The sequence below is a fragment of the Chiloscyllium punctatum genome, chromosome 1 (assembly GCF_047496795.1).
Source record: "Chiloscyllium punctatum isolate Juve2018m chromosome 1, sChiPun1.3, whole genome shotgun sequence".
Taxonomy (NCBI): domain Eukaryota; kingdom Metazoa; phylum Chordata; class Chondrichthyes; order Orectolobiformes; family Hemiscylliidae; genus Chiloscyllium; species Chiloscyllium punctatum.
Genome location: NC_092739.1, coordinates 120,323,365 through 120,348,657, shown reverse-complemented (window position 1 = coordinate 120,348,657; position 25,293 = coordinate 120,323,365). Strand labels below are relative to the sequence as shown.

Below are 25,293 nucleotides of genomic sequence, written 5' to 3'. Positions count from 1 at the left end.
TAGTAACATTCTAGGATACACTGATTCTTCTGTGTATGCTTTTGATACAAGTTTAAATTTGTCATCTTTCTGTTGTAACTCAGCTAAAGTTTCAGCTAAAAATATCCACTTTGTCGTCCAATTGTTCTTGTTTTTTCTCCACTATTTGATCAAGCATAGTTTCTGATAACTGAACTTCAATTTCCTTCTCTTTACTCCTTGATTTCTCCTCCTGTTTCAACCTAGGGTTTTGTGTTCGTGTTACCGTGCAGCCAGGATAAATCTCAGGATATACTTCCTGTAACACCTCAGTTGTCTGATTTTCAACTACAGTAGGCATCACTCCTCCCACCTATGATCCAGCTATGTCATTACCGAGAATAAACAGTATTACCAGAACTGAGAATTTCTCTGTTACTCCTACCACCACTTTTATCAGACTCGCCAGACTCACTTTATATAATAGAAGTCTATTCTCACCATGATGTCCACATATTACCACCTTTTCTAGCAACACTTTCAATTATACATCTCCCATCTCTCTCTCTCTCACGCCCTGTCTCTCTCTCTCTCTCTCTCACGCCCTGTCTCTCTCTCTCTCACGCCCTGTCTCTCTCTCTCTCTCACGCCCTGTCTCTCTCTCTCTCTCTCTCACGCCCTGTCTCTCTCTCTCTTTCACGCCCTGTCTCTCTCTCTCTCTCTCTCTCTCTCTCTCTCTCTCTCTCTCTCTTCTCTCTCTCTCTCTCTCTCTCACGCCCTGTCTCTCTCTCTCTCTCTCACGCCCTGTCTCTCTCTCTCTCTCTCACGCCCTGTCTCTCTCTCTCTCTCACGCCCTCTCTCTCTCTCTCTCTCTCTCTCTCTCTCACGCCCTGTCTCTCTCTCTCTCTCACGCCCTGTCTCTCTCTCTCTCTCTCTCTCTCTCACGCCCTGTCTCTCTCTCTCTCTCTCTCTCTCTCTCTCTCACGCCCTGTCTCTCTCTCTCTCTCTCTCTCACGCCCTGTCTCTCTCTCTCTCTCTCTCTCACGCCCTGTCTCTCTCTCTCTCTCTCTCACGCCCTGTCTCTCTCTCTCTCTCTCACGCCCTGTCTCTCTCTCTCTCTCTCACGCCCTGTCTCTCTCTCTCTCTCTCTCTCACGCCCTGTCTCTCTCTCTCTCTCTCTCTCACGCCCTGTCTCTCTCTCTCTCTCTCTCTCACGCCCTGTCTCTCTCTCTCTCTCTCTCTCACGCCCTGTCTCTCTCTCTCTCTCTCTCTCACGCCCTGTCTCTCTCTCTCTCTCTCACGCCCTGTCTCTCTCTCTCTCTCTCACGCCCTGTCTCTCTCTCTCTCTCACGCCCTGTCTCTCTCTCTCTCTCTCACGCCCTGTCTCTCTCTCTCTCTCTCACGCCCTGTCTCTCTCTCTCTCTCTCACGCCCTGTCTCTCTCTCTCTCTCTCACGCCCTCTCTCTCTCTCTCTCTCTCACGCCCTCTCTCTCTCTCTCTCTCTCACGCCCTCTCTCTCTCTCTCTCTCTCTCTCTCTCACGCCCTGTCTCTCTCTCTCTCTCTCTCTCTCTCACGCCCTGTCTCTCTCTCTCTCTCTCTCTCTCACGCCTGTCTCTCTCTCTCTCTCTCTCTCACGCCCTGTCTCTCTCTCTCTCTCTCTCACGCCCTGTCTCTCTCTCTCTCTCTCTCTCTCACGCCCTGTCTCTCTCTCTCTCTCTCTCTCTCACGCCCTGTCTCTCTCTCTCTCTCTCTCTCTCTCTCTCACGCCCTGTCTCTCTCTCTCTCTCTCTCTCTCACACGCCCTGTCTCTCTCTCTCTCTCTCTCTCTCACGCCCTGTCTCTCTCTCTCTCTCTCTCTCTCTCTCTCACACGCCCTGTCTCTCTCTCTCTCTCTCTCTCACGCCCTGTCTCTCTCTCTCTCTCTCTCTCTCTCTCACGCCCTGTCTCTCTCTCTCTCTCTCTCTCTCTCACACGCCCTGTCTCTCTCTCTCTCTCTCTCTCTCTCTCACACGCCCTGTCTCTCTCTCTCTCTCTCTCTCTCACACGCCCTGTCTCTCTCTCTCTCTCTCTCTCTCTCTCTCTCTCTCTCTCTCTCTCTCTCTCTCTCTCTCTCTCTCTCTCTCTCTCTCTCTCTCTCTCACGCCCTGTCTCTCTCTCTCTCTCTCTCTCTCCCACTCTCCATCCTTCAAAGGTCGACTTGCTCCCATATCTCTCAAAATCTTACTTTCTTTATCTATTTCTCCTGGCACACAAAAGTAAATTTAACCCACGCAAGTACATTATTTAGAGATCTGGCAGCCTCTTACCAAGCAACACCTGACCACACTCCATGTATTTCTTGCTTCCCCTGTGTTTCTCTTTGCCACTTTAACAAAACACACTGGCTCATCGATCTTCCCAGTGATTTTTTTTTCCAAACAACCAATACGACAACTTCACATGTCCTACTTTTTATTACAGTGAAAACACCTGAGTTTTAACATTTTTTTTCTCTTTCTCCTGGGTTTCATTTTTAATCTGGGTGAACATACTATATTCTCTTCGATGATTTCTCCTTTTCCCGTACCACCTGAGGGTTTCTCTTTACCCTAATTTCTATCCCTCACCAATTGAATTGATGTCAAAAGCCAAACCTTGACTGAATTGATTCATAAATCATCTGCCAATCTTGCAGTTTTAACTCTCTGCTCTTCCAGCTAAGTTCTCATTACTTCAGAAAGTGAATTTTTAAACTCCTTAATTTTAAGTCGGCTTTCACTTTTCAGTTCCAATTTCAAAAGTTCATAAGATCTCTCTTTCTCCCTTCATCTGGTGAAGCATGAGAACTCCAACAGTGTATTTCCAAGTAAACCTTTTGGGACTATAACCTAGTGTTGTGATTTTTAACTTTGTCCACCCTAGTCCAACACTGGCACCTCCACATTATTGCTTTCTTCTGCCAGAGCTATTCTTTCTTTCTTTCTTTTTTCTTCTGCTTTCAATTGTAACTCAAACTGTTTCAATTCCTTTTCATATTCAAGTTGTTTTGTTTGCAGTTGTGGTTTAGCCATTTCAGTGATTCTGATTGCATTTTTGGCAATTGCAAATGCTGAGCTACTGCTGCAATCATCTCCTCTTTCTCACGGGTACAAACAACCTCAACTCCAGCTTGTCTGCCAATTCTGAAAACATTTGCCTTACTCACCTTCTCTTAAACCATCCCAAGTGACTTCTACCACACCCAGGAAACTCTTAGCCACCGAAAGAGCCATCATTACACCCGGCACACCTTATTTAAACCAATCGAATGCAAAGAGAATGTCTTTGAATCCAGTAATCCTAAATTCAACCTGGAATTAAAGATTTTGATCCTGACAGAGCCCAAATCTGTTATGGACCAGGCAAACACTTTCAAACATTTCAAGAAGATAAACTAACCCTAACTTTTATTTAAAGGTAAGTGTAAAACGCTGCATTCCAGATGGATTCAGTTGGTCTACTAGACTTGAAGCAAAACGCACTTTGTATTTTTTACTGTGGTATAAGAATAAACAAACAAACGTGACATAACTTTAACTCTATCAAAATATTTTAAAAATAATATGTTATTATTTGTTCCAATATAGCGACATCCCAAAAACACCTTTGGCAAAGGGAAATTTAGCAAAACTGATTTCCCTCACTTGCCATCTCCTTCAGATAGGAGAAGCAGAAGGAATCTAGCAGCAGAGAGAGAATTCAAGATTTTTGCAGCAACAGAGAGAGAACAGCACCTGGCAGCTTCAACTGCAAAAACCCCAACTCAACAATTGAAAGCAAAAGCTAAAACCCTGGGTCTACCCATGACTACTTTTGTTTAATTTTAAAAATCCCAAAGCTATTTATTCTGCTTTCCGTGGAGGAGACACCTATCACCAGGTTTGCAACATGCCTTTTCAAGAGAATTAGGATAAAACCTATCCCTCTCAAAGGCATCTGTCATCACAGGAGAGAGTAAATTGAAGCATGAAAGATTTTTAAGGGCCAAATGCAGAAGGTTTATTTCTCCTTATGGAGAATCTAGGACCATGGGACCTGAGTTAAGGGGTTCTCAGTCAAGACAGTGATGAGGAGGATTTTTTTCTCTCTCAAATGGAAATGAATTTGTGGAACCCTAAATTGCAAAAGTCTGTCAATTCATTAATTATATTCAAGATAGACAGATTCCTTACCAGTAAGGTAATTCAAGGTTATGGGTGCAAGGCAGGAAAGTAGAGTTGAGGACCATCAGATCAAGCATAATCTCATTGAATGGCAGAGCAATCCCAGTGGGCTGAATGTGTGGAAGTTCGCAATATTCCTTAAGGGCAGATGGGAGAAAGCCAAGGGGACAAATATAGGGGGTAATTATCTTTCCCTGTTGGTTGGCCATCATAATGAGAGACTGTGTTTTCCATAAAATGTAGGTTTTTGACCTAAAATTCATGGTCATGATCATGGAGTTTCAAGGCTCACGGTGGGGTGGGGGGGGAATCCATCCTTCAGTGTATCCTGGCCATGGTGACTCCTCGTAGGCCTCACAATCTCCGATTGCACCCCACTACCCCCCACCCACTTCTACCATGTGCCTCTCTGTGTGTATGTCTTGCCTTTTGTTTCCATATCTCTCTGTTACATGTAGTTGCCTTTTGCCATGTGTGGTCTATCCAACACCCCCACCTTCCATATTGCTGTGGATTGCCATCTTAGTCTTGTGTAATTAACTCCTGGATAGAAATGAAAAGTTCTTGCTGGCAGTCACATATTCTTATTTTACACTGCTAAACAATTATGCTAATTTAGGAAAATAATTTTTTGACATCCAAGTCTTATTGGAGTGGTTATCTCTCTGATTGTGTAAACCTGAGTATGATAACCAATTTCTTTTGGAGTTCAGGCAAAATAAATATCACCTCTTAAGTACAGCTTCCATAACATTGCCATTGACACAAAAGCCTTCTGATGTCAAACTATCCCTAATCAAATAATCACTTCCATGGATTTGAAAAATATAATCTGCCATGCTGAAATGTTGAGAACTGAATTTCAATCAGCTCCAATCTGGAGCATGAGAAAGGCTGAGTTTTTCCTAGTCACTGAAACAAAATGCTGACAGCTAATACTCATTGATATAGTGCATAATCACTGATTTGTCTCAGGTGATGTCAGGATAATTCTGGTTTTAAAAAAAGCTAAGCAACTGCTTTTGAAACAGGCATAGTAACTCTGAAAAATACTAACCCTTGTGCCACAAAACAAGTAATGTACAGGGGGGAAAAAATGAGAGATTAAAATTTGATAATTGATGCCCTTTAAGAGTAGATGAGGATCTAGTTTCAATTGATATTTCCTATGGAACAAACTTGTCAGTCACTTCAGTAATTAGTGGATCAATAATTTCCTAACATGATATCCAATTTGATACTTACTTCTGAATCATAAACTACTGGAAACACATTTTACCTTATTGTGTATGTTTCTATAATGAGTGTTAAATGAAAAGGGTGAACTAAACAAAAAATTGCTGTGTCATGTGTCCAGCTGTGATATAGATAATTTATTTTATGGATGATTTGCCCTATATTTTGGGTGAGTAGATATCTTTGAGATTGCAAAGGTACGCAAATGGCATGGAAATTTGGGGCAGCACGCAATAATCAGTCAAATCAACGATAAGCAGTTTTTTATATTGCTGTAGCCTCAACATGACATCCCAACTCCTGTACTCAGTGCTCTGACCAATGAAGGGAAGTGTGCCAAATGGTTTTTTCGCCATTCTGCCTACCTGTGACTCGATTTGCAAGGGACTATATATCTACACCCGTAGGTCTCTGTTTGACATCATTCTCCAGGGGCCTACCATTAACTGTGTAAGTCCTACTCTGGTTTACCAAAATGTAACACCTCCTGTTTATCTAAGTTAACTCTATCTGCCACACCTTGGTCTGATCAAGATCTTGTCCAGTAAACCACCAATTTGGTGTCATGTGCAAACATACTAACCATGCCTCCTATATTATCATCCAAATCATTTATATAAGTGTCGAAAAGCAGTGGACCCAGAACTGATCCTTGTGGCACACCACTGATTACAGGCTTCTAGTCCAAAATGTAGTCCTCTAAAATCACCATCAAGCCAATTTTGTATCCTATTGGCTGGGTCTCCCTGGACTCCATGTGCTGTAACCTTATTAACCAATGTACCATACAGAACCTTGTCACAGGCCTTTCTGAAGTCCTTGTAGACAATGTCCACCATTCTGACTTTTTTATCCCCTCTTCAAAAATTCGACTCTTTTCCACACACAAAGCCATGCTGACTGTTCCTAATCAGTTCTTACCTTTACAAATTCATGTAAATCCTGTCCAACAACATACCCACCACTGACCTCTTGCTCACTTGTCTATAGTTCCCTGACTTTTCCTTGCAGCCTTTTTTTTAAATATTAGCACAACATTAGTCAACTTCCAGTATTCCAGCACCTCACCTATGGCTACAGGTGATACAAATTTCTTTGCAAAGGGTACCACAAGCTCTTCCCTGGCTTCCCACAATGCTCTGGGATACACCTGATCAGGTCTTGGGGACTTACCTACCTTTATGCATTTTAAGGCTCCAGCACCACCTCTTCTGTAATATGAATTCTTTTCAAGACGTTTACTTTTTTTTTCCCCAAGCTTCGTAACTTCCACGTCGCTCTCCATAGTAAATACTGACATGAAATACTTGTTTAGTATCTCACCAGTCTTGTGTGGTTCCACTCATAGACAACCTGTTGATCTTTAAAGGGCACAATTTTCTCTCTACCTAATCTTTTGCCCTTAATTTATTTTTAGAATCTCTTTGGATTCTCCTTAATCTTATTTGCCAAAGCTATATCATCTCTTTGCCCTCCTGATCGCCCTGTTAAATGTACTCAAACCTGACCCCCCCCCTCCCCCCCCCCCCACTCCTCCATTGATTCACCTGATCCCAACTGTCTATACCTGACATTTGCCTCCTCCTCATTCTTGACTGAGCCTCAATATCTCCAGTCATCCAGTATTGCCTAAACCTACCAGCCTTGCCTTTCATACGGAGTGGAACATAGTGTCTCTGAACTCGAGTAATCTCATTTTTGAAAGCCTCCCACTTGCCTGTCATCCCTTTTCTTGTGAACAGCCTCTCCTATTCAATTTGAGAGCTCCTCACTAATACCATCAAAGTTTAAAATCACGCAACACCAGGTTATAGTCAAACAGGTTTATTTGGAATTACTAGCTTTTGGAGCACTTCTCCTTCATCGGCTGTGGAGCAGGATCATAAGGTGCAGAATTTACAATAAAAGAATATTATAGTGTCATGCAGCTGACGCAATATATTAAACAATGCCATCAAAATTGTCCTTGCTCCAATTTAAAAGTTTAGACCAGGCCTATCTTTTCCAATTACTATTTTAAAACGAATAGATTATGATCACTGGCCCTAAAGTGCTCCTCCACTAACGCCTCAGTCACCTATTTCCCAATAGAAAGTTGAGTATTGCTCCTTCCCTAGTAGGTACATCCAGATATTGAATAAGAAGCTCTTCTTGAATGCACTTAACAAATTCCTGCCCTTAACACGATGGCAGTCCCAGTCTATGTTTGGAAAGTTAAACTCCCCCTTATCATTACAATTCTCTTTTTCTTAGAGATATCTCAGATCTTCCGACATGTTTGCTGAAGCTCCCTCTGATATTAGGGAGCCGTCAAGGTGATCATCCCTTTCTTATTTCTCAGTTCCACCCATATAGCTTCATTGGCTGATCCTCCATGAATATCCTCTTTAAGTATAGCTGTAATGTTGTCCCTAATCAAAAATGTCACTCCCCCTCCTCTCTTTCCTCCCTTTCTATTCTTTTTATAGCATCTATACCCCAGAAAATTAAATTGCCAGAGTTATCCCTCTTTCTGTAATAGCGATGTTATTTTTGCACTTTATCTGTTTTTCTTCTCTTAACAAGATGTAGTATATTGAAAAGCTGTCTGGTTATTACATGGGTAAATCCAACTGCAAATACATGAATATCTCTCAGCGTTTAGTCCTTGCATTTATTTTTGCTCAGGACTCCATGGAGCAATCTTGAAAAACAATTGGTTGGTCCACTGAAACTGATAGCACTAAAACTGTACACACAAGGAGCAGGAGTAGGCCAATCAGTCCCCTAGGCCTACTTCATCATTCTAGTGTTATCATTGCTGATCTGATTGTAACCTCAAATTCACATTCCCACCTCTCCCTGATCACCTTTCACCTCTTGCTAACCAACAATCTCACCATCTGTTTTAAAAATGTGCAAGGACTCTACTTTCTTTGCTTTAGAAAGCACAGGCACAAAGAAAAACTTAACCATGCAGTTTGTTGCCTTTTTTGAACACTATTAATTATCATCGTTTAACTTTCTTCAGTTTCTCAGTTTGCATTTATAATTTTAACGTGTTGTGGGCAAGCTTAAAAATAAATGAATAGTTAATCCACAAGCTTTAAGAATACAGGCTGGAACTGACTCTGAATTTGACTGTGCTTTTAGCTAATGCAGCTCAGTCATCATTGCTTCATTTCCCCAATGTTCAGAACTCATTGCAGTTTTTGTTTGTTGTTGTCTATTGACTTTATTCGTGTTAACAACATTGTCAATTACTTAGGGACGTAGAAGGTAAAGAGAAACATGGTTATTTTGAAATAAAGCCAGTCAGAACTGTCAGTGTCTCAGATTCACCTCAAATGAACTTGTCTTATAAATGGTAGGCCAAAAATTTTTAAATCATAATAAACATTGCAAGTATTTCTTTTCCACAACTCTTAAGATATGTAAAATGAACTATTTAAATAACTATTTAAATTATTGCCTTAGATTGTTTAAAATCACTTTTGTTATTGATCAGCTGCCACTATTTTTGAGTCTCAGTACTCGTGGTCATACAAGAAATTTTAATGCTCAAAATCTGCAATCAGGTCCAAGGAAATTATAAAGTGAGACAGGAAATAATGTAACTTCTGAATTTTTGCAGTATATTAGCCCCTATGGCATAACTGTGACATCACAATGAGAAATGTTGGACATCTAAATTTCTATAAGGAATGAGACATGTGGAAGGTGGGAAGGCTTTGATAGACTCCAGGATACGCTTAGCTAATATCAATGCCTTACAATAATTGAAGAACTGTGAATAGACTCTTCTGCTGAATTGTTCTACCTCTCAAAGTTATTTGAATGCAAAATAAAACAGAAATGTTTATTGATAACATTTCAAACAACCTTTTTTTTGGACAAGTTAGCTGAATATCATTTTTAATAAAGAACAAAATAATGGGTATGATATAGAAGTAATATTTCCCGTACAAAATGTAAGCAAACTCCTTCAATTGTAACGACCCCAAGTAAATGGGAGAAGCCTGAAGTAGGAGAAGATGACGGCATTTAACATTGACTTCAAAACACCCCATGAAATATTAAAACAAGAGTATTTTAAGTGTAATGGAGATAATACTTAAAGGAATCAATAAATGATTCACAGTTGGGAGATCGCAGCAGTCTTTACTGCTTATTGATTTTATAAAATCATTAAATTGTATATTGGTTTTCATAGTCTTACTCCAGAGATAATTGAGTTTCAAGGAAATTGTCATTGCTGTCCCATGATGATTGTGGTGATTTGCCTAAAAATCATTCAGTCATAAATTCGTGGTTTTGAATTTTTAAAATTCTCTGTTTTTAATGAATAATTATTGTGTTGCTGACTGGTGCAGAATGCCCAGTACTAGACAAATATAATACCCATTTTTGCGATAGAATGGAGAAAGATTTTCCTTGGAATATGACGCTTCCTGCTCCTTGGCAATTCGATTATCATCTGAGGAAAGCTGAATTAATGGACTTTAAGTGTCGATAGCTACTGGGGATTGGACCCTTGGACAAATTGAGCGAGTGGGCACATTAGTGTAATGTGGACAACTATGTTGTCCATTTCAGTCGGGCTAAACACTGGTTAAGGTACAAAGGGACCTAAGTGCCCTTGTACATTAGTCATTGCAAGCAAGCATGCAGATGCAGCAAACTGGTGGAAAAGAAGATGTTATGTTACCCTTCATTGCAAAACGATTTGAGTAAAGAAGCAAGGATATCTTACTGCAATTAAAATAGAAATTTTAGGGGAAAACTTAATAAGTATGGCAGCACCTGGAGAGAGAAAGCAGAGTTAACGCTTTGAGTGGAGTGATCCTTCAGAATTGGATTAGATTCCCTACAGTGGAAACAGGCCCTTCGGCCCAACCAGTTCACACCGACCCTCCAAAGAGTAACCCACCGAGACCCATTTCCCTCTGACTAATGCAGCTAACACTATGGGCAATTTAGCATGGCCAGTTCACCTGACCTGCACATCTTTGGAATGTGGGAGGAAACTGGAGCATCCAGAGGAAACCCACGCAGACACGAGAATGGGCAAACTCAACACAGACAGTCGCCCGAGGCTGGAATCGAACCTGGGTCCCTGGCGCTGTGAGGCAGCAGTATTAACTACTAAGCCACCGTGCCGCCCTTAATTGTTAGGAATTTAGGGGAATTGCAGTCTATGCAGTCTCTCATCAATGGAAGGGAAAGTATGAGAGAAAGTTCGCAAGGAGAGAATTACTCTATACTTGGAGAGACCAGATTTGATCAGGTATATTGAGCATGGCTTTGTCTGAGGGAGAATATAAGTAATAGGAGTAGGAGTAAGCCATCTGACCCCTTGTGCCTGCTCTACATTCAATAAGATCATGGCTGACCTTTTCAAGGACTCATCTCTCTACTGAATTGCCTGCTCACCATAACTCTCAATTCTCTTACTGTTCAAATATCTATGTTTGCCTTAAAAACATTCAACGAGGTAGCCTCAACTGCTTCACTAGGTAGGGAATTCAACGGATTAAAAATCCTTTTTGAGTGAAGAAATTCTTCCTCAATTCAATCCTAAACCTGCTCCCACTTATTTTGAGGTTATGTCCTCTAGTTCTAGTTTTATATACCAGTGGAAACAGCCTTCCTGCTTCTATCGTATCTATTCCCTTCATAATTTTATATGTTTCTATAAGATGGCCCTGCATTCTTCTAAATTCTAATGAATAATAGTCACAGTCTACTCAATCTCTCCTTATTCGCCAGTCGTCTGAACTCCAGACTTAACCTAGTGAATCTCCTGTGCAGTGTTAGTACATCCTTTCTCGCGTAAGGAGACTAAAACTCTACACAGCACTCCAGGTGTGACTCACCATCACCCTATACAGTGGCAGCATTACCTCCCTGTTTTTAAACTCCATCCCTCTAACAATAAAGGACAGTATTCCGTTTGCCTTCCTAATTGTTTGGTTTGCAGATGCAACAATTTTTTGTGATTCATGCACAAGGGCACCCAGGATCCCCTGCATAGCAACGTGTGCAATTTTTCATGATTTTAAATAATTGTTCATTTTGTTGTTGGTCCTACCAAAGTGGATGACCTTACATTTACTAACATTGTACTTCCTCTACCAGGCCTTTGCCCACTCAATTAACCTACCTATATCCCTCTGCAGATTTTGTGTCCTCTGCATACTAACTCTACCATTCATCTTCGTGTCATCTGCAAACTTTGAGACACTAAACTTGGTCCCCAATTCCAAATCATCTATATAAATTGTAAACAATTGAAGCCCCAGCAGCTATCCCTGAGCCATAACACTAGTCACTGATCACCAACCAAAAAAGCACCCATTTTCCCCACCTTTGCTTTCTGTTAGTTAACTGGTCCTCTATTCATGCTAATACAATACCTGTACTGCTGTGCACCTTCATCTTTTGTAGCAGTCTTTTGTGCAGCATTTTGTCAAATGCCTTCTGGAAATCCAGAAATCCCACATCCACTGATTCCCCACAGTTCACCATGCTCATAATTTCCTCAAAGAATTCCAGTAAATTAGTTAACTATGACCTGCCTTTCATGAACCCCTGCTGCGTCTGCCCAATGGTACAGTTTTCTATCCAGATGTCTTGCTATTTCTTCCTTTGATTACAGATTCAAACATTTTCCCCACTTCAGAAGTTATGCTAATTTCTAGTTACCTGCCTTTTGTCTACCCCCTCTTTTAATCAGTGACATCGCATTTGCTATTTTCCAATCTGCCAGAACCACCCCAGAGTCCAGCAAATTTTGGTAAATTACTACAAGCTATCTTGCCCACCATCCCTTCTACTACCCTGGGATACATTCCATCAGGACCAGGAGACTTGTCTCCCTTCAGCCCCATTAGCTTGCCTAACACTATCTCTTTAGTGATAATGATCTTTTCTAGGACATTGTCTGCCATAGCCTCCTTGTCATCGATTATTGTCTTATTTGTGTCTTCCACTGTGAAGAATGATACAAAATACTAGTTCAACACCTCAGCCATTTCCTCATTTTCCATCGTTAAATCTGCCTTCACATCCTCTTTTTAAAAAAAACAATGTATACCTTAGCCATTCTTTTTCATCTTCAATATTTCTATAAACTTTTGCTATCTGTTTTTATATTCTGAGCAACTTTACTCTTGAAATCTATCTTACCCATCTTTGAAGATCAATAGCAATCCACGAATAAAATTATAAAGATTTCTAGTTTCCCAGTAATCTTTGCCACTTTGTGTGCATTAGCTTTCAATTTGAGGTCATGCCTAACAAATATTTGTTTGCATTTAATGAGGTGGGGATCGGGTGTGTGGAAACCTTTAACAAGGTCTCTTTTTGAAAACCAATACCAAAGGTGGAAACACATGGGATCTCTGGTAACTTGGCATGACAGATCCAAAATTGGCGTAATGTTTGTGCGAGAGGCAGCGAGTCCTGGAGCAGCTGAATGCTGGTGTGAAGCAGACTGGAGGCTTGGAGAAGAGTAGGACAGTTGTTGGATTAGGACCTGGCACAAGCAATTAGACTGGGTGCTGAGCTGTTGCTACTTGAAATTTTTTACTGGACTGTAATGTCTATCCTTTTACTATGTTATAACTGTCATATTTCAAACTTATATTTTTGGACTCTAATGCTACTATTTCTTTTATTCCTCTTTTGTATCCAAGTTTTTGTACCTATGTACTTGTATCTAAAATGACACCATTAAAGGCAGTCATAGAGATGTACAGCATGGAAACAGACTCTTCGGTCCAACCTGTCCATGCCAACCAGATATCCCAACCCAATCTAGTCCCACCAGCCAGGATCTGGCCAATATCCCTCCAAACCCTTCCTATTCGTATACCCATCCAGATGCCTCTTAAATGTTGCAATTGTACCAGCCTCCACCACTTCCTCTGGCAGCTCATTCCATACACGTACCACCCTCTGCGTGAAAAAGTTGCCCCTTAGGTCTCTCTCTCTCATATCTTCCCCTCTCACCCTAAACCTATGCCCTCTAGACCCCAGAGAAAAGACTTTGCCTATTTACTCTATCCATGCCCCTTATAATTTTGTAAATCTCTATACGGTCACCTCTCAGCCTCCGACGCACCAGGGAAAACAGCCCCAGCCTGTTTAGCCTCTCCCTGTAGCTCAAATCCTCCAACCCTGGCAACATCCTTGTAAATCTTTCCTGAACCCTTCCAAGTTTCACAACATCTTTCCGATAGGAAGGAGACCAGAATTGTATGCAATAGTCCAACAGTAGCCTTACCAATGTCCTGTACAGCGACAACATGATCTCCCAACTCATGTACTCAATACTCTGACCAATAAAGGAAAGCATACCAAGCGCTGCCTTCACGATCCTATCTACCTGTGACTCCACTTTCAAGGAGCTATGAACCTGCACCCCAAGGTCTCTTTGTTCAGCAACACTCCCTAGGACCTTACCATGAAGTGTATAATTCCTGCTATGATTTGCTTTCCCAAAATGCAGCACCTCACATTTATCTGAATTAAAAATGTTTTACTTTTCGTTTTGAAAAGGGTATTTAAAGATTTTTTTATTTCCGTTTTAATACAAATGTGACTGTTGAACTTTACAAAACTTATTCAAAACATAAATTTTTAAAAATAAAAGATACCTGATTCACTTTTTTCTGAGTTGAGTTCTTCTCGATGATTGTGAAATTTCTTGTGCATTTAAATTTATGTGAAGTAATTTTAAGCTTTTTAAGTATTTTGGAGCCAATATTTATATTACTGGCAAAATGTTAATACTGAGACCCTTCGAGGGAATTTAAGTGTTTAATCTCTCTGTTTACAGAGAAGCAGCGAGAGCTAGCCAGGAAGGGGTCTCTGAAGAATGGCACTGTTGGAAGCCCTGTCAATCAGCAGCCAAAAAAGAACAATGTGATGGCAAGAACAAGGTACAGATGTTACATAAACTTAATTTCTAAATACAATAGCCAGTAGTTTCTGGAATGATCCAGCACAGAAGAGGAAGGCAATAAGATTCCCATCATCTCCAAGTAAACCTGTAAAACCAATACTTGACAGGGAAGATGACATGAGCAACCAGAAATCTACCAGGCTTTTGCTTGGGTCGACTGTTATGCCTCAATATGTACTTGGGGAAAACAAACAGTTCCCATAAGAGATCTTATGCTAGTCGTATGTTCTGTGGTACTGGATTATGTAACTTTAATGTCTATTTAATTAACTGTAAGGTGGTGGGTTGAAGGTAAGAAAAGTTAAATACTTCTGTAAGCAATTGGCTTGATGAAGGCATCTCAGACCAAACAAGGGAAAATGTTCAAAAAGTTAAAGTTCAAGCATTTTTATCTGACACACATAGCAATAAAGACAAACATAGAAATATAGATTGTAGGGAAATAGATGGTGACATCTTGCAAAATGTCCAGAATACAAAGGAGGAAGTGCTGGATGTCTTGAAATGGTTAAAGGTGGATAAATCCCCAGGACCTGATCAGGTGTACCCGAGAACTCTGTGGGAAGCTAGAGAAGTGATTGCTGGGCCTCTTGCTGAGATATTTGTATCATCGAACAGTCACTGGTGAGGTGCCAGAAGACTGGAGGTTGGCAAATGTGGTGCCACTGTTTAAGAAGGGCGGTAAAGACGAGCCAAAGAACTATAGACAGGTGAGCCTGACCTCAATGGTGAGCAAGTTGTTGGAGGGAATCCTGAGGGACAGGATGTACATGTATTTGGAATGGCAAGGACTGATTAGGGATAGTCATCATGGCTTTGTTCGTGGGAAATCATGTCTCTCAAACTTGATTGAGTTTTTGATGAAGTAACAAAAATTGATGAGGGCAGTAGATGTGATTAATATGGACTTCAGGAAGGCGTTTGACAAGGTTCCCCATGGGAGACTGATTAGCAAGGTTAGATCTCATGGAATAAAAGGAGAACTAGCCATTTGGATACAGAACTGGCTCAAATGTAAAAGACAGAGGGTGGAGGTTTGTTTTTCACTCTGGAGGCCTGTGACCAGTGGAGTGCCACAAGGATCGGTGCTGGGTCCTCTCCTTTTTGTCCTTTACATAAATGATTTGGATGCGAGCATATGAGGTCCAGTTAGTAAGTTTGCAGATGACACCAAAATTGAAGGTGTAGTGGACAGCGTCAGATTACAACAGGATCTGGACCAGATGGGCCAATGGGCTGAGAAGTGGCAGATGGAGTTTAATTCAGATAAGTGTGAGGTGCTGCATTTTGGGAAAGCAAATCTTAGCAGGAATTATACACTTAATGGTAAGGTCCTAGGGAGTGTTGCTGAATAAAGAGACCTTGGAGTGCAGGTTCATAGCTCCTTGAAAGTGGAGTTACAGGTAGATAGGATAATGAAGAAGGCGTTTGGTATGCTTTCCTTTATTAGTCAGAGTATTGAGTACATGAGTTGGGAGGTCATGTTGCAGCTGTACATGACATTGGTTAGGCCACTGTTAGAATATTGCATGCAATTCTGGTCTCCTTCCTATCAGAAAGATATTGTGAAACTTGAAAGGGTTCAGAAAAAATTTACAAGGATGTTGCTAGGGTTGGAGCATTTGAGCGATAGGGAGAGGCTGAACAGGCTGGAGCTGTTTTCCCTGGAGCGTCGGAGGCTAGGGGGTGACCTAATGAAGGGCACGGATAGGTAAATAGACAGTGTTTTCCCAGGGGTTGGGGAGTCCAGAACTAGACTGGTTTAAGGTAGAGGGGAAAGACATAAAAGAGACCTCTGGCAACTTTTCACACAGGGTGGTACATGTATGGAATGAGCTGCCAGAGGAAGTGGTGGAGGCTGGTACAATTGCAACATTTAAGAGCCATTTGGATGGGTATATGAATAGGAAGGGTTTGGAGGAATATGGGCCGGTGGGAGTAGATTGGGTTTGGATATCTGGTCGGCATGGACAGGTTGGACCAAAGGGTCTGTTTCCATGCTGTACATCTCTATGACTCTATGAACTGGATAAGGTTATACAGCCCTCCCAAGCCTGATCTGCCATTCACAGCTGATCTCACTGGAATCTCAAATTCACATTCCCACATTCTCCTAATAACCCTTCATCCCCTTGCATGACAAAAGTCTACTGCTGTAAAAATGTTGAAGAACTTTGCTTCCTCAATACTTTCGGGAAGAGTTCCAAAGACCCATGACACTCTGAAAGAAAAATAACTTGCACAATCTCTGTTACGTATGGGTGACGCCAGATTAGTAAGCAATGACCCTTAGTCCTGGATTCTCTCATAACAGGAATCCTTTTCTCCAAACCTACTGTTATTAAGGTGTCGAGGTGTAGTATAAGTTGAGAGTTGAAAACCCATCAAGGACTGACAAAGCACAGAGTCCTGAACAAGGTAACGATGTAACACTTGGTCGAAACAAATAGCAGAAATTGGGTTGCTATGAAACAAAAACAAATTCGAATTCAACCAATCAGTTTAAATTATGCCCAAGATACCAAATTTCAATTTAGTATTTTGATAATATTAAAACCAATGAAACAATCCAACGTTTTGGGGTATAAAACGAGATATTTTGAACAGTTAGGGGGAGAACTGCCAAAGATCTACAAATGTAGATTGCTAGTTGAAGAACTCTCTGAAAGGTACCTTTCAATGAGGAGTTTGTGCAACAGAACATTGAGGCTGACCTGCAGAGAATCTGCAGGGGAAAATCTACAAAGGAGAATCTGCAAAGCTGACTGGTTTTGATACATTTTTTTTTATTTTGTAAATTTTAACTGGAACTTTTATCAGACTAGTATTGTAGAGTGGGAGGTAAGAGATAGGTTTAAGAGAAAGGAGTTGTAAATAATTGGTGGTTTTAATATTCTCTGTTGAACTTAAAGAATAAAGTTGTTAATTTTTACTTTAGTGACTTTTAACAGATTACAGCACAGGGTGAATCTTTTGCGTTGCTAGTTTAAAGTAGCAAAACATTTACCTCATTTCGTAACACTACCCTCCTCTTATTCTTCGTCTTTAGATTACTTACAGTGTGGAAACAGGCCCTTTGGCCCAAGTCCACACCGACCCACCGAAGCACCCAGACCCATTCCCCTACATTTACCCCTGCCCCTAACATAACGGGCAATTTAACATGACCAATTCACCTAACCTGCATATTTTTGGACTATGGGAGGAAACCGGAGCACCCAGAGGAAACCCACGCAGACACTGGGAGAATGTGCAAACTCCACACAGTCGCCTGAGTTGGGAATTGAACCTGGGTCTCTGGCACTGTGAGGCAGCAGTGCTAACCACTTTGCCACCGTGCCACCCACAAGTCTAGGCTATCCAATCTTTCCTCATGAGACAATCCACTTGTTCCAGTTATTAATCTCTTCACTGAACTACTTCCAGTGTATTTGCACCCCCCTTTAAATAAGTTGACCAAAACTGGGCACACTACTCGAGTTGTAGTCTGACTAGCACCTCGAATAACTGAAGCAGAACCTCCCTATTTTTGAATTCAGTTTCCCTTGTATAAAAAAAAATTCTATTCGCCTTCCAAATTACTTGCTGCACCTGCATGCTAACCTTTTGTGATACATGCCTAAAACCTCTCACCATTTAGATAATTTGCTTCTTTCTTATTCTTCCAGCCAAAGTGGACAATTTTGCATTTTTTTCCACTTATTTGCCCAGTCGCTTAACCTGTCTATATCTTTTTGTAGCCTTTTCTGTCCTCTTCACAACTTACTGTTCTCCTTTGTGTCATCAGCAAATTTTACAATCATACTTTCAGTCCCTTCATCAAAGTAATTTATATAAATTATAAATGGTTGAGGCCTCAACATTCTCACATCACTGACCTTGCTAACCTGAAAAAACCCATTTGTGCTACTTTCTACTTTGTTAGCCAGCTTCTATCCATGCTGACATGCTGTCCCGGGACACCATGAGGTTTTATTTCCAAAAATAATCGGACTCAAAATACTTATTGCAGACATATTTGGTTCAAACCAAGCTGGTATCAAGAAATCCCACGGATTGCTCATTGCTATATCATGTTGAATCTTAGAAATAAATTAGATCTGAGACACTGACCAGATATTCGAAAAATAATTTCTCCTGCAAGCTGAGCAAGTTTAAAATGACAAAAACAACAGAGCATCTCTTTTTCTTCCATTCCTAAATAATGAAGCACCTTCTTATATTTTGTCACCTAATTTTGACACACTGTTGTAAGTCACTGTTCAAAGAAAAGACATAACTAATTCACTAAACAGCTGTAATGAAGTAGGGTCACTGGATCTGAAACATTAACTCTGATTTGTCTGTACAGATGCTGCCAGACCTTGAATTTTTCCAGCAATTCCTGGGGTTTTTTTGCCACTTAACAAGGAACTAGTTTCAGATATTGGTCTTGGTAAAAACCCTGCTTCAATCTGAGAACTACAGAATTTAAACTGTAGGTAAATCTATGAGACACTCCAGAGTCCTGGCTACGTGGTGACCAAACCTAGGCTTGAAGGCCAGGATTTTCTTTTTCTCTGAACAGGTAGTGAACACTGGGAATTTCTTGGGTTCGCTGCATTCTGGAGAAAATGCCTGCGATGCAGGTGTGTGTAAAGAAAGATTGGGAGACGACTTCTGGGTATTGACTTTTAAAAAGGTCCAGTTTGATGCTTAGGGACATCATCCTAGTGATGATAAAAGCTAGTGGACACTTCCCAAGCTCCAACCATTAGTACCTCATGCCAGGATTTGCCCTGCATGCACCACTCCAAATCCCTCATGCCCCCATGTCAGACTGTGGCCCTTACATGTCCATCTACCTACTGTAGACTTCATAGGAACAATAAGTCTAATAGTGGCAACCTTAAGAGAATCCTGAACTAGGACTCCCAAGTCCCTTTGTTCTTCAGATTTCTGAAGCCTTTCCCATTTGGAAAATAGTCTGTGCCTATATCTTTCCTACTAAAGTCCATAATCTCATTTTCGTACATCGTATTCCATCTTTGTTCATTCTTCAAGCCAAAGACCTTCTGCATTCGCCCTGCTTCTTCAACACTAGCTGTCCCTCCACCAATCTTTTGTATCTCTGCAAACTTAGCAACAATGCCCTGAGTTCCTCCTTCCAGATCGTTACTGTAATTTGATTAGTTGTGTTCACTGACTCCTGCTGACCTCCACTAATCACTGGCTGCTATCCTGAAAAAGACCCCTTTACTCCTACTCTGTCTTCTGCCAGCCAGCCAATTTTCTGTCCATGCCAATACCTTGTCCCTAAGACCTTCCTTAAGAGGCTGCAAGGAAAAGCCAGGCAACTGTAGACCATTGAGCTTGATGTCAGTTGTGAGTAAGTTCTGAGAGGATTCTGAGAGACAGGATTTACATGCATTTGGAAAGGCAAGATCTGATTAGGGATAGTCAGCATAGAAAATTGTGTCCCTCCTGTTTGATTGAACTTTTTAAAAAGGTGACAAAGAAGATAGATGAAGGCAGATTTGTAGATGTTGTCCTCATGGATTTTAGCAAGGTCTTTGACAAGTGGAGGGGTTGGATAAGTTGGAACACTTTTCCATGGAGCATCGGAGGTTTATAAAATCATGAGGGGCATAGATAAGGCAAATAGCCAAGGTGTCTCTCTCCCAGGGTAGGGAGTCCAAAACTAGAGGATGTAGGTTTAAGATGAAGGGAAAAATTTAAATGGAAGCTGAAGGGCAATGTTTTCTCAGAGGGTGGTGCATGTATAGAATGAGCTGTCAGGAAATATTAGAAGTAGATACTATCACAACATTTAAAAAGAATTTGGATGGTTACAGAAGTAGGAAGAGTTTGGAGGGATATAAGCCAAATGGGGCTAGTTCAATCTCAAATATCTTGTTGGCATGGGCGAGTTGGACTGAGAGGTCTAGTTCTGTGCTGTATGACTCTCTGACCAGGTTTTATTTTTGCAGTCTTCTGGAAATCCAAATAGATCCCATCCTCTGACTTGCCTTTGTTTAGCTTTCTCATTGTCTCCTGAAAGAATTCAACCAGATTTGTCAGGCATGACCTTCCCTCGATGAAGTCATGCTGATTCAGCTCTTATTTTACTGTACACTTCCCAGTACTCTGTAATCTTGATTTTAATAATGGGCTTGACAGTCTTATTAATGACTGAGGTCAGGCTAACCACCCTATAATTTCTTGTCTTCTGTCTCCCTCATTTCTTAAACAGGTATTACATTAGCCATCTTCCAGTCCTCTGTGACCCTTCCTGACTCCAGTGATTCCTGAAAAATCACCACCAATTCCTCCATAATCTCCTCAGCTATCTGCTTCAGAACTCAAGGGTGTCCTTTTTCTGATCAGGGTGATTTGTCCACCGTCAGACCTTTCAATTTCCCCAGTATCATCATCTCATTGGTGGCCACTACGCTCATCTCTGTCCCCTGACTCTGTTCAAGATACTGCTGTCTTGCACTGTGAAGACGGGTACAATATATCTATGCGGTTCCTCCACCATTTTTTGTTCCTTACTATTACTTCTCCAGTTTCATTATCCAGAAGTCCACTTTTGCCCCCCTCCTACCTTTTACGTATCTAAAAAAAACTCTTGCAATTTTCTTTTATAGTTGTAGCTAGCTTAATCTTATATTTTATCTTCTACCCACTTATTTATTTTTTAGTTATCCTCTGTTGGTTTTTAAAGGCTTCCCAAAACTCTGACTACTTATTAATTTTCACCACACTGTTTGCTTTTTCTTTTATGCTGTCCTTGACTTCCCTTCTCTGCCATGATTGCCTCATACTCCCTTCTTCCTGGAGATGAATTTCTGCGCTCTCTCCCAAATTACACATAGAACCTCCTGCCATTGCTGGTCCATAATCTTCCCTTCTCTGCTCCCCTATCAATCAACATGGGCCAGCTCCCCTCCCAAGTCTTTGTAATTAACTTTTACTCAGTTATAAAACAGTTACATCTGTTTCCAGCTTCTGCATTTCAAAGTGCCGGGTGAGTTCCATCGTATTATGGTCATTGACCCTCAGGGTTCCTTCACATTATGCTCCCTAATCAAGTTTGCCTCATTAGACGTTACCAGATCCAGAATTGCCTGTTCCCTATTAGGCTGCACCACAAGACACTCCAAAAAAAATCTTCTAGATATTCCACAAAATTATTTTCTTATGATCTCCTACCAACCTGATTTTCCTTGTCCTCATGCCTTTTCCTAATGCTTTCTTGCATGCCTTTTCTGTCTCCTGATTTATTTTCTTCCCCACACCCTGATTACAACTAGCCTGTACATAATTCACAGCAGAGTCTTTTTAACCTATCTCTCAATAGTTTTGCAAAAGAGCTAATTAGGTTGGTGAAATATATTGGTGCGGATACAGGTATGGTAAAGGACAAAGATCAGAAGAAATAACTGGGTCATTTAGAGGTTGGCAGACTTACTAGTGAAGCAGTGTGAAGATCACTGTTGGGAGCATTCATGACTTGGGTGAAAGAATTAAATAATGTATTTATGTTTGCTGATGATACAAAGCTAGGTAAGAAAGTAAGCTGTGATGATGACGTAAGTTTCAGTTTTTGAGTAGGTTAATAGCTTGGCTCAATTGAATGGCAAAAAAGAGACATTGAGACAGGATTGGTGATCACCCCTGTCTAGGATGCCAGACAGGTCAAGAAGGATAGTTTACTGTTGTCACTGTTAGAAAGAATATCATTCAAGTTAACTTGAACTTGAAATCTAAGAACAAAGAACATGTATGGTGCAATAAACTCATTAGTTAGCAGACTTATAGTCATTACAGACTAGAAGGAATCCTTTTGGCCCCTCCAAATCCTACTAATATTGTGTAGAGCATTCAGTCAGCCTCATTACCTTGCTGTATCACATAGCCCAGCAAGTTTACTTCCCTCAAGAGCCTCCAAATGCAATTTCCATTTGAAATAATTGGTAACTTCCACATCTGCTACCATTGTGGATAGTGCATTCCAGGTCACAACACTAACAGAATTTTTTTTAAAAAGTGTTTGTTCTCTCATTGTTGTCTTCCTCTCCACCCCACCACCCACCTATTCCACACCCCACTTCCAATCCCCACTTGATATCTCTTTTCAAAACTTTAAATACATGTCATCTAGTGATTATTCGGCTTTTTCACCTGCAAGAAAGTGGAAAATTGATTTAATTTGTCATTTTAAGCAAAATTATATTAGGTTAGGTTAGGTTACTTACAGTGTGGAAACAGGCCCTTCGGCCCAACAAGCCCAAGCTTGTTCCAAACTTCGAATTAGATCCAGGACAATCTTCTGGTCTGGTCAGACTATGGCTTTACTTTGAGAATTTGTTCGCCCCAAGACACAATGTGCAGTTGTATGGCTGTTTTAGGTAATTTGAAAAACACTTGGCAATTGACGTTTTGGAAAACCCTTAGATCATTTCCTTTGAGGAAGGAGGCAAAAAGTCAGGGTAAATAAAAATCAAACTGTGGCAAGAAGAGGTTCCAACCTGGACTGTGAGGTAGATCATGGAGGAATATGTCTGCTTAAGTAGGGCAAACAATTGAACAACAGCGTATTCATTATTTTGAGTAATACTTGAGGCAAGTATCATATACAAAGATAAGAAGAAGAAACAGGAGTAAGCCACTGGGCCTTTGAGCCTCCTCTACCATTCAATAAAATCACAGCTGATCTGATTTTGCCCTCAGCTCCATGCCTCTGCATATTCCAGACCATCTTCATCCCCCTAGTAATCAAATCTAGAATGTACGTCTGCCTTAAATTCTAAAGATTTTATATCTACTACCTTTAATAGAAGGGAAATCCAAAGATGCTCAACCCTTTGAGAGAAAGAAATGTTTCCTCATCTCTATCTCAAATGGGTGACCCCTCGTGTTTAAAATATGTCCCCTAGTTCTAGATTCCTTGCAGAAGAGAAAACTGAAATAACTCCACAAAGGCTGGTACCCCATCACCAAGCCATCTTTCAGTTAAATGTGTTTAGTATATGACATTGACCCAGCTACCTCAGAGCTGGCTCCTTGAGTGAGCAGAACTTCGGACATTCCTGTTTATTTTATTAAACAATTACAAAAGAGTTTACAGAAAAACAGTTAACATTTACAACTGTATACAACAGCAATTTTACAAGTGAGAGGAGCAGCAACGCCAGGCCCCAAACTCTACCCTTCAACCAGTTTACAGGGAGATGAGGACAAACCTTAAATCCCAGTTTCAAATGTAAAAAGACATCAACAATGGCATTTGTACATGAGACAATCCTGTTACATAGGAAAGTGCAGACAATACAGACCCAGTAAGCCCCCGTCCCTCCCACCTTCCAGCCACTCTAAGGCAGCCCGCCCCTACACACCTTCTGGCTCTCAGTCCACCCCATACCCCTTCCAGTTGTTGGTCTGCCCTGACGCACCTTTCGACCACCTCTAGGACAGCCCACCCCGGTACCCGTTCAGGGTGACAGCGGTCAGGACGGCCTACCCACCTTCCGGCTTCACTAACCACCCTCAGCACCTTTCGACTACCTCTAGGACAGCCCGCCCCGGTACCCACCCGGGGTGACAGCGCTGAGGATGGCTACCTGCCTTCTGGCACTCTGTCTGCCCCTACGTACCATTGGACTCTCGCCCACCCCGATGCGCCATCCAGCCAGTGGGCTATCCTGACACCTTCCGGCCACCTCTAGGACAGCCCAACTCCTTCCCCAGGGACGAAAACATGCAGGGTAGCCCACAAGCCTTCCAGATCTCAGCCTGCCCCGATGTGCCTTCTGGCTCTCGGCTACTCTGCCTTCCAACCACCTCTAGTACAGCCTCTCCCGATCACCCCTTCTCGGGACGATAGCGCTCAGAACGGCCTACCCACCGCCTGGCTGTTGGGGTGACTGGCATCCGGTGGCCTACCCACCCTCCGGCTTTCGGGGTGACAGCTTTCAGGACAACCCATGAGCCTCCCAGCTCACAGTAAGGCCTGCCAGACACAGGGACACAAGACAGTGCAGGTGATGGACCCAACAAACAACATAATACAGTTAATTACCAAAAAACCGAGTCCTTTATGGTACACAGTCCAAATATAGAGTCTTCAAAAATGGAGTCCACTCCAGTTTGAGGTGCGTTGTCCAAAATGCAGTCCACTCCAAACTGCAGAGTCCACTGCTAAAAAACAGGGTCTCCAACCGAGGGCAGAGTCCATTCATGAAGGCAGGAAATGTACAGCACACAGGTGTTCAGTCTCCATGGAGTCCTGGCCCAGCCTTGGAAAACCAGGCCCACTCACAGGAACAGTACATTATACAGGTGCAGTTAACTCACAAGGGTTTGGTCCACTCCTGAAGGAAAGGTCTTCTCCCAAATTCCAGGATACAGCAAGTGCTCACCTCCCAGCACACACGCAGGTGTTCAATCTTCAGAGGCCCAGTCCCAGGGCTAGGCCTCCCCACAGGAACAGCTCCTCTGGTAAAATGTAGGTCTTCCACAAGGGCTCAGTCCAAACACCAAAAAAAAGTGAAGACACAAAAAAAAGGAAACTAGAGTGCAAGCACTAAGCCCTACCACAAAATTAACATTGTCCTTTTCCTAAAAAGAGAAAAAAGTAACACACAGGCTGTAACCAGCCAGTGAAACAACAATTCCCTAATGAGAACTGAGTTACACCTGAAACACATTATGTGCATCAGGAGTTTAACAATCAGTCCTCACGAAAAGGAATGCCAGTTAGCAAACTGGCTAAATAATTCAGCCAGTTCAGGAATCAGGTTTTCCCCCTCCAAAAAAAGGGAAGCAGAAACCAACTGTAACACCAGCCAGCACAGAGTCAGTCCCCTAAATTGAGGAGACTCTGAATCTCTGATTGGATCAGGTTAACAGCCCCAATTAGGGAACACGTATTCTGAGAGGTTCACTTGGCTGACCTCATTACAATAACTTCAGAAACATTCCTTCAA

The 25,293-nt window shown here is 41.7% G+C and overlaps 1 protein-coding gene across 2 annotated transcripts in view; it reads left to right on the top strand.

Moving 5' to 3' along the window:
• The window catches only part of fam219aa (family with sequence similarity 219 member Aa), a 95,136-nt gene that overhangs the window by 47,291 nt on the left and 22,552 nt on the right, over positions 1-25,293 (top strand). For both annotated transcript variants that reach the window (XM_072573204.1, XM_072573194.1), the window contains exon 3: positions 14,198-14,300. In XM_072573204.1, the coding sequence (XP_072429305.1) occupies positions 14,198-14,300 (103 nt within the window). The remainder of the gene's footprint in view (positions 1-14,197; positions 14,301-25,293) is intronic.